The sequence below is a fragment of the Penicillium psychrosexuale genome, assembly GCF_028828465.1.
Source record: "Penicillium psychrosexuale strain IBT 29551 chromosome Unknown utg000001l, whole genome shotgun sequence".
Classification (NCBI taxonomy): domain Eukaryota; kingdom Fungi; phylum Ascomycota; class Eurotiomycetes; order Eurotiales; family Aspergillaceae; genus Penicillium; species Penicillium psychrosexuale.
Genome location: NW_026643186.1, coordinates 327,966 through 340,856, shown reverse-complemented (window position 1 = coordinate 340,856; position 12,891 = coordinate 327,966). Strand labels below are relative to the sequence as shown.

Genomic DNA, 12,891 nt, shown 5'->3' with positions numbered 1-12,891 from the left:
GCCTCCTCAAGCAGTAGAAGTATCAGAGAATAGGATTTCCCCTCATGTTCACTGGCAATTCTTTTCCAGAACCAAGGCGTTTTGAAACCCGGAGGCCCCATGCACCATATTTCTCTTCGCGAATCCGACCAAAGTGCTTGCTGAACCATTCTACCGCCCGCTCATCCGCACAGTCATCAAGGATATCATTGCTGACTTCGAGATAGCCTCGCATCATTGATATCCAGGCTTTTAGTAGCAACTGCCACTGCGAAAATCCAAGCTCGTCGATGTCATCAATGACTCCTTTAACGAAGCTCTCAACCAATGTTGCTTCAAGCGGGTAGAATAAGTTGCCATACACTTTATATTGCGTTGGTTGAGCCTTCTGGTTTGACTGATTTGAAGCCATGTCGATATTGTCCAGTGGTAAATGCGCGAAGGAGTTGGGCATCAAGAATATTTGATCCCCGCTGAATGGAAGGTGAGGTGGGAACTGGAATGACGTGCAATAACGGTCTAGGCGTTCGTAGCCCTTGTTAATCTGATCAAGGACGGCTTGCGGATCTGGGAGAGACTCCATAATTTCTGGGGCGGCCCGGCGATCAGGAGGGGCTTGAGAGAATCCAGAGTCTTTGAGCTTCTGAATCGCCGTCTGATGATGTTCGTCTCGGACAACAAACATGTGATGCTGCCATGATAGTCAGTAAGAATAAGACCAAATAGTAAGAAAGAAAATACTGACACCTGCTCCAATTGGGACACCCAAATAATGCATTGCAAGCTGTCCCCACGATATGACCGGTAGAGGCTTGAGTATTTGACTGAATGCTGAAGATACGTCGTCAGGTGCGACCCCTTGGGGATGCCTGAACATCTCGGCTGCAAATCTTCTTTTTCATATTATCTTGTGGGGTCTTGATATGTTTGCTTGCGATATTGACGTCAAAATTTGACGTAGGTAAGAAGGTGTGAGTTGAGTGAAAAGAGGTAAGGGAAACCGCTGTGGTTGCGGGTTCGAGTAAAAATGCTTATGTAATTGGCTTGATTTTCCAACCAGGTGACGGCACCTCAGTTGATTTTATATTTTTTTTCCTTATATGACTGATCAGGTCTTACCATCATGTTTTTCTAACGGAAGTCAGGCAAAGGAACATAATGTGCTTGTCAACCGCACTTGCCTTATCTGTGTTTGTACCTTCTACTCGCCGAGGAAGTCGCACCTTCCTCGAACGTAAGCTTTGCATAGTTTGCAGGGAAGGAAGGAAGAGCACGTAGATAGGTTTCCTTTTCTCTTCTCTCTTTACTCAGTATTTGGGTTGGAATGCACTCTTTTCTTTCGAATCGATCTGGCAGGTAACATAATACTAAGTACCATTCCGAAAACTTCAAACTCTCGAGCCGTATAACTATACGAAGGGTCATGGTGTTCGTCGCTTTTTGGACACTGGTGTTCAGTCTATCGGGTGATTTGGTACCTATAGCGCTTGAATTATGTATCTGTTTTGCTTCACTATTACGACCACTCGGGTTGGCTTTCTTTATCCTGTCTAATTGATGGGTTACCTCTATGTTGTGTCTGATGCTTCACGATATACTCCGAGTCTGTCTATGGCTTTAGCAACGAATAAAGTGATTATTTTGATTACTATCTTGAGCATAAAGTACCATTTGTTCTAGACGTAGCCAATCATCTAGTAATTTAATAGCCACTTTACTCGTCGTCGTCTTCATCCATATCATCACTATCGTCCCCATCACCGTCCCCGTCCGCCTCATCGTCATAATCAGCTTCATCGGCATCTCTCGCCGCAGCAGCATCCGCAACCTGAGCAGCCAGCATCTCCCTCCTCTGAATTTCTTCCTCTTCACCTTCACTCTCCTCATCGACCTTCTCAGGCTCCGGCTCCGGTTCCGGGTCAGCACTCTTCCCCTTCACAGCCTGCTTCCCCTTGACCTTCCCCCTCCCCTCCCCGATCTCCCTCCTAACCAACCCAGCATTAGCCGACAAATTCCTCCAAACCGGCGAACCCCGGATAACCGCCCGAACCTCCGTAGCAAGACTAATCTCCTTCTGCGTCGCAACCTCGGGATCAAGCGTGAACAACGGGAAATCAGCCTCAGACCGCGCATGCGCAGGGAGCTGCATAATCTTCGTATAATCTTCATCAACCGGCTCCCGCCCCTCCATCAACGCCTGGATCTTATGTCGCATAACTGTCTTCACCTTCGCAAGCGTGCCATTCCCAAACCACCCATCGGTCACAATATCGCACTCGCTGCGCAGGAACCCAGGCCCCGCATCAGAAGGGTACAGCTCAGCCTGCAGCTGCGCGTCCTTGATCTCGCCCACCATCCAGATCCGTCCGTCTTGCGCAAACGGCTGCTTGCCGGTAAAGATATGGCCCGTCGATGGCCCGCTGGCGGCTTCGTCCTCGCCCATGCGCTGGTCGCTCGGTCGTGGCACATTGTGGCGTCGCCCGCCGCCTCCGTCTCGTGCGACCTCCGCTTCCCGTGCTAGAAGTCGGAACATAAAGGTTTGGTAATGTCGGTACTTTGGTGAAGTGCGTGGATCGAGACCAAGCTTGATGATCGCGTCGCGCCATGGCCCGGATCGGAAGATGTAGCCCACGTATGGAATTGCATGGCGGAGGTTCAGACGGTCTTCGTCGGTTGTTAGGTTGTTGCGTAGTCCGCGACGTGTCCAGGCGGGCTGTTTTTCGTATAGGGCGTTTAGTGTCGCGATTGTCCGGAGCATGCCTGCGTCTAGTGCGCTTATTGGAAGCATGTCCGCGCGCGGCTCGGATGGCACTTTGGGTATGTCGTAGGGGACTAGGTGGGTTAGGATTTTATTGGCGGTTTGCGTGTTCACTGTTTCTAGTTTGCCGGAGCTGCCAATTGCTTGTTTTACTGTCGGGTTTTGCCGATAGCTGGGAGGGAGAGTTAGTGGACTGGTGGTCTTAGCTCGGTGCTTTCGATGGGGTGGCTCTTACATGTAGTGGAAGGGGACGTCTCCGTGGCTGAATGATGGTGGCGGGATCAGATCTGCATTCTCGGCGGCGCCTTTGGCCATGTCGATGTCAAATTGCTTCATCTTGTCGACTGTGGGTTGTTAGTCACATATCGAGTGGGTTTCATGGCAAGCAGACTCACAGTCAAAAGGGAGAATTTGGTCTCGGAACCGGTTCGTAAATGAACTTGCCGTAGTCGAGTAAACGAAATCAGGTATTCCTGATATCAGATATTAGCATACTCGCCATGATTAAATCAGAGCAGTGAAATTACCCCGAAACACATGTGTTCGTTCAACCCTCCCGACCGGCTCAATCTGGTACTTAGAGGGGTTATCACTCAGACTGCGCAGGAGATCCTTAGCGGTCCGTCGCCGGGGTGCGTCAGTTGCTTCTGACTCCGGTGCGTCTGCGAAAGGCTCATTCGAGCCTCTCTTGCGCTTCCGTCCTGTCCGCTTGGGGACTGTGATTTTGAGCAGGACATTGTTTGATTGGATGCTCGTTGACTGCACCGATCGAGCCATGGCATCTTCTGGCCGCAACACCAGATTAACTAGTGTGCCGTCTGTGGCCGGGTTGAGAATCTGTATAATATCAGTGTGTGTTCTATATTCTGCCAGAAGGAGAAGCTTCCTCACTGTTTTTATTCCGGCATCGCCTTGTAAGGTCTCGATCGCCTTGTCGACATTGCGGATCACGGCAGGGTGCTCGACGCTGACGAGGCGACAGGATGGCACTGCGTAGAAGGGGGCAGTTCTGGACCCCCGCTGATCATCCATACTCATTGGTTTTGTATCAGACTTGTGAATATTGTGGTCGTAATTTCATTCGCGCCAGCTTTGAGTCCAATTGATGTTGCTGGCAGTTGGTTTCGGTTTCCTCTCGGGTGGGCTGGGACAAATGCGATCAAAGGCAACGCTGCCACTTTTTCTCCAGTGCGCTCAGCTCAATAAATCTGTTAGGATGAAATTCTGTGTTTTTCTTCGCCTTCGCCACAATTAAATGGTCCCAGCTATATCTCTCAGGCTTGGGGAAAGAATTGAGGCTACATTCCACAAGCGGTTAGTGCGCCCGGCGGGAGGGAATTTTGCTGACTCATTACCTCGAACATCCACCATCCATGGATGGAGGGAGCGAGGAGTATAACTGACAACAAGATAGCAAGCTTTAGGGAAACATCTCAACCGAATTGGTTAAATCGACATTTGAGTTAGATATCCATCTTTTCCGAGGCTGAAAAGATGATCAATGGCAGGTGTATGCTACTCTATCAGCTCCATGTCTCCCATGTACATATCCATACAGTTACCATATCTCAATACAAAGCCTGATGTAGGTCTAGCATTTTTTTTTTGCTTTTTGACTTCCCTCCCTGGAACCCTTGCTTCCTCTAGCTCTGCCATATCATACTCCCTTCCTCTAACTTTTCTAGTCTTAGATTCTCCCACCTGCACTATTCGCCCTTCACGTCATGGATTATATTGTTCAAGAAGTGCATCCTTCTCAGGTGAGATCCGATTTCTAGACATTAATGCAAGACTTTACCAAGCTCACTCAGCAGTAGACGGTCTATCTAGATGACAGGCCCATAACTGTGATTTCGGTTACGGTGCTGAAAAACTGTCGTCCAACTTTATGCCGCTTGTAACTTGACCAGCCTGGTCTTGGTCTTCTAAAATCAGTCATTGTCAAGTAAAGGAAGGATGGATGGGATGACGAGTTCCGGAATGAGATACATGCATACGATAGATTGAAAATGCTTCGAGGGACCTTAATTCCAACTCTTTTTGGGCAAGGTTCTTTCAATGTGTGTCCGGCGCTTATCCTCTCGGAAATTGATGGAATCACTCTTCGTCAACGCTCTAAATCTGATGTCCACGAGAAGACGTTGGAGACTCAACTTGAAAAGGCCCTTAAGACTCTATATGAGCACGGAGCTGAGTTTTGGGACCAGAACCTGGGAAATTTCCTGTTCTGCAGTAATGGGGAAGTCAAAACTTGGTATTGTTCATAGGACATTGGACATATCATCGAATTCTTTGCAATTCTGAAATGGCGATATCAGGCTCACTTGGTAATATGCATCGTGATCTGTGGTGATCAACAATTCTATCGCTGTGGTGATCACGGTGTAGGTCTTATTGCGGTGCTGTTCAGGGCGAATTGGAATACGGAAGAAAAACCACGAGTCTTTATCAGTGCTTTCATCAATTTCAGTTGATCTCATGCAGATTTCAGGCCCATCATGTCTGACTGGCTCAGCGGAGACCACTACAATATACTGGTGGTTTCTGAGCGTCTTCGAAGATTTACCGGTGTGAGGGCGTTCGGTTATTGGGTGCAAATCTTGCTCACTATGAGAAGAGTCATTATATGAGATCAGCATATAGCGTTTGAACGTAAATTGAAAGGCATGGTATGTGATCTTAGCGATTGTGTAAGAATGCAAGAACCGGGCTTTGCAAAAATCATGAAATATTTTATTTGAGATGGTGATAGATCGAAGAGCCTTAGTGGCTTTGAGAAATGTTCATGCTGTCTTTCGTCACATAGGATTTCCAAATTTTCAAAAATGTCTAAATCTTCCAGTCGGGCTATAACTATGCGTTTTTTCAGTAGCCCCCTCATTTATAAAGTTCCATATGCAATTTCCCCCATAGATAACAGACTGTGTTTGACTCGGGGAAGCGCAACACGCTATGTATAAAGGTTGCTATGATCGATGCCATACACAATCCCGTAACTGGTTCCAGCGGCGATGGTGCCAACTAACAGGGCCTGTGCCGCTCCGTACAGTCCTGCTTGTTTCGTCTTGATCACAACATAATTTTTGATGAAGCCGAAGCCGACCAGAATCACAATTGTGATCCCGATGGATACGAACAATGCGTCGACAACCTTGTGCATAACGAAGTAGGGTATCATGGGAAGGAGGCCGCCTAGAAACAAGTACTCGCGTGTTAGTCAGGTCCTCAGATAAGTCGTGGATGGAGGAAAGAATAGCAGAGCAGATATCCATACCGATGAAATAAGAGATCCCCATCGTTGCTGCCGAAATCCACGCTCTGGATACGTTCGGCTCCTCCATTTTCAGCTCAAAGTCCATCATGAACTAGGTCCCGACGTTAGCCAATATCACCATTGATTCTTATCTAGCATGCTGACATACCCGGATCCAGTTTTCATGGTTCTCAGACAGGCAATCCACAACATTCTGGCTTGCCTCTCGAGAAATCCCGTAATTGGAGAGAATCTCATGGATTTCCTCCTTTTCTGCATTTGGCTTGGAGACAACCTCTTCACGCTCTCGTTTTTCCTCGCTCGCATAATGGTCTCGATCAGTTACAGCAGCAAGATAGGCCCCTAAGCCCATTGAGATCGACCCACTGAAGAGTTCAGCAAGACCACCGAGGATGACCAGCTTGGAAGAGCCTAGGGTAGATAGACCAGCCGTCAGAGCAAACGGCACAGTCATTCCATCAGCCAGACCAATAATCATGTCTCGCATGACCTCCCCTGAATCGAAATGCTTTTCGTTGGCGGCATGGGTTTGATTTAGTTGTTCGACCACATGCTCACTTGCCATGTTGATAGTGCTAGCCATGACGAGTGATTATTTCTTTGTGAAGATCAAGAGAATTTGTCGCATCTCGCAAGGCAATAGCACAAAATATGCGTATATATACATATTTTTGCACACTCTCTTTGCTTGCTGGATATTCCTAATACATTGTTTTCTGCCTGAGTTAGGGCTAACTTCCAGCCAATCATGGCCGGGGTATTTCCAAGCACAATCCCCTTTGAACTAGGCCCCTGACCTAGTCTATTGCCTATTCAGGTAGGTGTATGGAGACAGACAATTGCTCCCCTGCCTATAAAGGAAAACAGAAAAAAAGAATTCTGGATTTCCAAGCAATGGCGATTCAGAAAATCCAATCCTGCCACGCGGCCAAGTCCATTGTGCCTTTTTTCTCTTACGTTGCCATAGCAAAGTGCTGGTTGCAGCAATCTAGGCATTTCCTCTCGTTTGTCTTCTTGGCGTAGTCTCACTGGGTGTTTGAACAAGAAGAGACTGGTATCACTGTTACCGGCTGCGGTTAACTCACTCAGCCCATGTCATCGGCCGGGGAACAGGTAAAACGCCTCCTTCGGGGTCGGCATATAGTCTAGCCTACAAGGGTATTAATTAATCTTGAACATAATTGTTTACATCTATCCATGGCGTACTAATGGGTTCATATTTTGCAACTCGCAAGCGGCAAATTTATTTCAATTCACAAACGCATTCCGAAAGTGCTGGTCCACACATGAGAATATCTAATTCGAGGCTGAACGCCCTAATCCGTATGTCCCCACAAATTCATGAGTCATATGAGTGCAGTTGTGGAAGGTGATCTTGCTCCATTCGTAGACAGTATCCTCTCCATACACAGCATAAGGCTTCAAGGGGGTATCAAAGCTGTCCAATCCGTCATAGTGGCCAGGGGCGGCGCTAGTAATATACCAAGGGGATTTGGGATTATTCAAACCTGCAGGATCAATGACTTCATTGTCCAAGGGCCCGTTGCGCTCGTAGAAGTGAGTGTGGGCTTGAATGACGAGGTCGATTTCGTATTGAAAACAAGACCTGCTCATTGGAAGGTTAGATGAATCAGTTCAATCAGCGCCAAAGACCCAGGGGAGCAATCACGGGCATGAAAAAGTGCACATGTCTAGATCTACAGAATTTAGATGCAAAGAGAAACTGTGGGTGATATTCTGTACGATGATCGCGGACAGATAGGAGAAGAAGAGAGGAAGAGACGAGGCTATCTACTGACTTGAGCAGCAACCCAAGAAATTGTATTCAATCAGTAGAGATACAGAAAGAAAATCTATAAAATTCCTGTGCACACTATCTTAAAATGAGTGTAATACCAGACCAAAAGCCAGAACTGGAGTGAACTGAAGACCATTTCTCATCGCCACATGGAAACCCAAGTCTCAGCCTGCAAGAGAAGATATATCTTTTAGACAGAGCTTGGACCGAAGCTTGGCTTTTGGCTTACTTTATATACCAATCTATCAGTCCAGAAATGAGAAAAGACAGCTTGGATGGCCGGGACAGGCCCGAACAATGTTCCCGCCACGGGAAAAAGGATACGCTCGAGAAGAGTACCGCCATTCCACTCATTTCGGAATGAAAAGCCCGCATCAGGGACACCGGCATCCATCATGTCCGTAAGACGGGTATTGACGCAGAAATTATGCCAATGCCCATAGACTATCATGCAGATGTTCATCATAATGAAGGAACAAACCCGCAGAACGCCGGTGAATTGAAATGCCCACTCCAAATCCGGATGCATAGACTCCGGAGAAATGAAAGCGGAATAAATAGATGATATAGCCAACGTAATTATCAAATGACATGGAAGGAAGTGCGCTTCGAAGAGAAGATGTGCAAGGGCCCATTGCGTCCCGCTGAAAAGGATTCGCCAGCTGGGACGCGACAGGTTGGCAGCACTCTGCCGAATGAAAAATCCCGTATCCAGTGCACCCCACATATGGCGCAAAGCTTGACGATAGCGAGCTGCCAAAATATCCATGTTCCGGCGCCAGCCACGATGCTCATTGCTGGATATATTACATTGGCTCGCGGGGCTTGCGACAACACGTGTGGTGATGTTGCCATCCATGGCAAAGTAGCACTTGAGAAGCATATGCATGTCTTCACCAATTGCCCCAGCATCACTGTCCCATCCCCCAACTCGTTCTGCCATGCTGAGAGGAAGGGTATATACGGAGGTGGGAATGGAGATCGGGGATCCAGGGTACATGGCTGAGACACCTGCGAATGCCCACATCATATCTGCACAGCGGACTAGAATCGGTGTTTCGGATGAGTTTCGATCGAAGATGATGGGACAGGTATAGAAGGATAGTTCGGGGCTGGCAAGATCGTCGAAGTGAAGTCGTTGGATCTCATTGAAGTAATCCTGCAATAGATGGGTATCGGCTACCCGTAAGGGTTATCAGCATGGTGAAGTCTTAATAGGAGATGGATATATCTCGACACACCATCAATAACAGTGATTAATTTACTGGTCAAATCCTCCCTGTCGTCTCTTCTGTGTGAATTGATGATACGTTGAGCGGCGTATGCGACGTTGGAACTCTTCCCGGCTATCTCGCCTGGTACTCCAGACGGATGGAACGTGGCTTCAATGTGAGAAAATCTGGTTTCAAAAGTTGAAACTAGACTGACCGCTTTTGCAGGGGCCTCGAGCTCCTTTTGTTCCATTGCAAGGTAGATCTAGTTTGGAACAATCATCGGTCAATATAGCTCCTTCATGAAGAAATGAACGACTAGAACGGAACTCACCTCATACTGACTGGCAGCTCTAGGGTGACTGGCTAGAACATGGAGCGTGGTCCATAAGGTATCAAAATTTTCTTCATAATTGGGTAAGATGATTGCGTGAACGACCTCCTGGTTGTTGACAAGATAGTCCGGCTCTGCCTCAAACTGAGTCCCCCCAAGAACACTCAACGGAACATTGCCTGCCAACTCTGCTTCGAAAGCATCTTCCGTATCGACTGACTTTGGCGTAGTGGAGTGGCGGCGCTGCAACGCCTTTTTTGACTCTCTCAGTGTTTTGAGTAGAGCGAAGAATAGGCGGATAGCGAAGTAGAAGGCATTCAGGTGTACAAACAACGACATGCCAATAAAAATCTTCTGAGTCAATGGCAGTGTGGTTGGTCTGCCATCCGAAGCATGTTCACCTGGGAGCTGGCCATGATCACGAACGAGATCTTGGTACAGCACAGAGTAATAAAGATCAATGAACGTCGCGAATGAGACTCCAAGTAACGTTAGGATGCTTAAACCTGGCACACAACGTGTGATCCATTGAAACATTTTGAATAGAGCTCTTGAGCTTGAGAAGTCGGGGCACATTTGGCAACGCAAAGCCTAATGAGGGAAAGGACTGATAACCAGAAAATAGCGCTAGAAAAAGATCCTTGCTCCCACCAACAGGGGCAGATTCTCAAGTACCGCTGAGAGATAGGAAAATAAGTACCACATAATGAAAATTCACTGCAACAATAGATCTATGGGAACCGAAGTCCGGCTTCACCTGGCCGCGATCCACACAAGGGAGAGTTAATCCGTCCAGAGGCCGTGTTGCCGAGTCCTCGCCGAACTCCATTGCTGGTAGATGAAGAGCTTACGACGCCCGAATTGATTGTGGACTATCAGAACACTCGAAAAGTGGGAAGCAGGATGAAAAGCTACCGCGAAGATTATTAGCTGATTGGCTACTAGGCCAAGCTTTTTTAGTCGCTGCTTGTTCTTCTTTTGGGTCTGTGTCCCTGCATCACCCACCCAGGCGGTGCTAGGCACCTAAATTTCCCGTACGAAACTTTGCTATCGATGGAGTATCGATGGTTTCTCGGATAAGGTGCGGATTTATTCCGTGCTTGGGAAAGAAGTACTCCGTAGTGTCTGGGAATTTTGGAAACGGCTGATACTGTACTGGTCTAGCTCCGTCCAGTCTACTCAGTACATGCAGATCGTTGATCTACACTTGGAATACAGAAAGGGGCTAGGAAGAACTTTCAGAGAACACCCAGACGCATAATCTACCGTATTTCACATGCGAGCGGCAGAGTCCGAAACACTAAATGAGATAAATCACAACTTGATATTTCAACAACGGTAGGCTATACAGAGTTTTCCTGCTAGCTTACTGCTTTTCAGTTTATATTGCATTTCCTACGTGTTTCGGACTGCGCCGCTCGCCTGTGCAATATATAACGTTTCATTGACCCCGAAGCAAGCGGGATCAAACCGAAAAATCGGCCGCAGTATGGAATATGACTGGAACAAGCAACGAAAAACAAAAAGCTAGCCTGCTTCGCTAGCCCATGCGCCAGTGCTCTGATCCCAAGATAAGACGTTCAACAGACTGGGATACCTCGCCTACTGCCTCAGGAGTCTGATCTAGACAAGTACGCGTCTCCCCATTTTCACGGCCCCCTCAGACTCTCTAAATCTTCATTGAGATCGTGTCGCTTCTCCCTCGCTGATGTTCCACGCTCACCCCTTGTCGCAAAGCCAGCGTGCGATACGGTTCTCACCTCCGTCTGGCGGGTTACGTATCAGCTGCAGGCTTCTTCTTAACAAACAATACCAGCTCGTGCCACCAGAAGCATATCCATGATAGAAATCCGATCCGTGTTTCAAAGCAAGTTGGTAATAGATAAAAAAGATAAACCAAACAATTGGGCCGTGCTCACTTGCAATGTGCCGTTTCTGGCAATCCAAATGCGCCCTCTTCTAACCAATACAGATCTCCCACGGCACTTGGTTAGGCAGCAGAATTATTTGACTCCATACCGGCGCCATAGAAACCAGGTTGTCAAGAATCACGATTGGTACCTTACTTTACCTGTCTTTTTACAGACCGCTTGTGACTTGTATGTTGTAGTTATCTGCATTTTGCTTACTAATCGTGTCGTACCACCTGGGCAGATTGTCAATTTCGGACCCTGTTGATTTTAGTTAGAGATTTTACTGCCATTGAATGTGACCAATACACTCGCCGTACCACGATTTTCTGTCAAAGGGTTTATCGGCTACTAGGTGGAGATTCTGGGTTTGCCTAGGCTGAACCCTGACGGGGCGAGAGTTGCCGAGAGCGCCAGGCAGATGGATATTATTACCTGTGACGAATAGCGTGGCGCGAGTGACATTCTTCTGTTCTATTTGGGGTTACCTGCAGGGTCATCAATTAAAATTAACCCCCTTAACCCATTTGGGCCAGTGCGGTGTGGAGACATGGTCCATGCACTATGTTCTTCTCTTATTCTTTTTGTTTACCGCTAAGCCTCATAGTGGGATCTCTCGACAATATGGTCATGTGTACTCCGTACACGGAGTACTTTGCAGGGAATGATAGCGATGATAAGGTTATTCCCAAAGAAACTGCCACGCCTATTCCCTCGTCTATAGATCGACAGTCAGTATCACGTGCCTTCATTTAACCCTCCCATTGGCCCTATGGGATTTGATTAGAGGTTTGTTATTGTTGTATATTCGCTGCAAGATTAAATCCGATATCTTTTATGTCTACCTGCTTTTGTGGAATTGCTTGACCGGTGATGGAACACATACAATGTACGGTACAAACCAAGCTTTCGTGCCAAGAATGAATTGTTGTAAATTTGGATTGGAAGTCGGAAGTTGGCAACATTGAGTTATCTGGATACAGAGCCCTGGTATTGTCTGGATTCTGATTGGGCAACACCACCACCATATATCGTTCGTTTTTATCTGTCGACATATTTATCAATGAAAGTGTACCCGAAAGCCTTCACATCACCAACCGCTTCTATCATGACCATGAACTATAGAATCCGCATTGCCATGGTTATCGTATTACTAATTGTATTTCCGCGCTATCTATTGAAAGTACATATCCACGACCTGGAAGAAGAGTACCGTGCGCACAGACAAGTGAATGGCTGGCTGGATTGACAGCGGCCTTTCAACCCGGTATCCAGAAACTCAATTCAAAGTGGCAGCAGGATTGCCATTTTGATGCCTTCGGAGGCAACTCAGAATGGAGGGTTGCAAAGCCATTCAGAGTGATTAATTCGTCCCCAGTGGCGGGTACGGAAGCTATGAACCAGGCTTATTTGGTTATTTTCTTGTTAGCATCATCGGGTACGCTACTAACTAGTGGCCTAGCTCCCCTCAAGAAGAATTCGGTTGCATTATAACTCATTGCATGCCGTTTGAAAGGCAACTCCGTGGAATGGAAAGTAACAAAAACAGACTTGGATCAACGCACAGAGCATGATGCATGTAAATAGTAACAATCCTGTCGTCCAAGTCAGTCCAGTTACCAACTTT

The 12,891-nt window shown here is 47.3% G+C and overlaps 4 protein-coding genes across 4 annotated transcripts; all 4 read right to left on the bottom strand.

Annotated features, from left to right (window-relative positions):
- Window positions 1-22: 22 nt before the first annotated feature.
- N7518_000118 (uncharacterized protein) lies at window positions 23-856 on the bottom strand (the record flags this gene model as incomplete). The annotated part of the gene is made up of 2 exons (XM_057181046.1): window positions 23-670; window positions 725-856. 2 exons carry the CDS (start codon window positions 854-856, stop codon window positions 23-25), a joined length of 780 nt encoding a protein of 259 aa, XP_057046396.1.
- Window positions 857-1,693: 837 nt separating this feature from the next.
- N7518_000117 (transcription factor TFIIIC subunit TFC1) lies at window positions 1,694-3,769 on the bottom strand (the record flags this gene model as incomplete). Its single annotated transcript, XM_057181045.1, has 4 exons — window positions 1,694-2,909; window positions 2,973-3,081; window positions 3,133-3,210; window positions 3,265-3,769. 4 exons carry the CDS (start codon window positions 3,767-3,769, stop codon window positions 1,694-1,696), a joined length of 1,908 nt encoding a protein of 635 aa, XP_057046395.1.
- A 1,918-nt stretch (window positions 3,770-5,687) lies between these two features.
- On the bottom strand, window positions 5,688-6,594 carry N7518_000116 (VIT1/CCC1 transporter family protein; the record flags this gene model as incomplete). Its single annotated transcript, XM_057181044.1, has 3 exons — window positions 5,688-5,929; window positions 6,012-6,102; window positions 6,160-6,594. 3 exons carry the CDS (start codon window positions 6,592-6,594, stop codon window positions 5,688-5,690), a joined length of 768 nt encoding a protein of 255 aa, XP_057046394.1.
- A 1,405-nt stretch (window positions 6,595-7,999) lies between these two features.
- N7518_000115 (glycosyltransferase family 2 protein) lies at window positions 8,000-9,891 on the bottom strand (the record flags this gene model as incomplete). Its single annotated transcript, XM_057181043.1, has 3 exons — window positions 8,000-8,988; window positions 9,051-9,285; window positions 9,355-9,891. 3 exons carry the CDS (start codon window positions 9,889-9,891, stop codon window positions 8,000-8,002), a joined length of 1,761 nt encoding a protein of 586 aa, XP_057046393.1.
- Window positions 9,892-12,891: the final 3,000 nt, after the last annotated feature.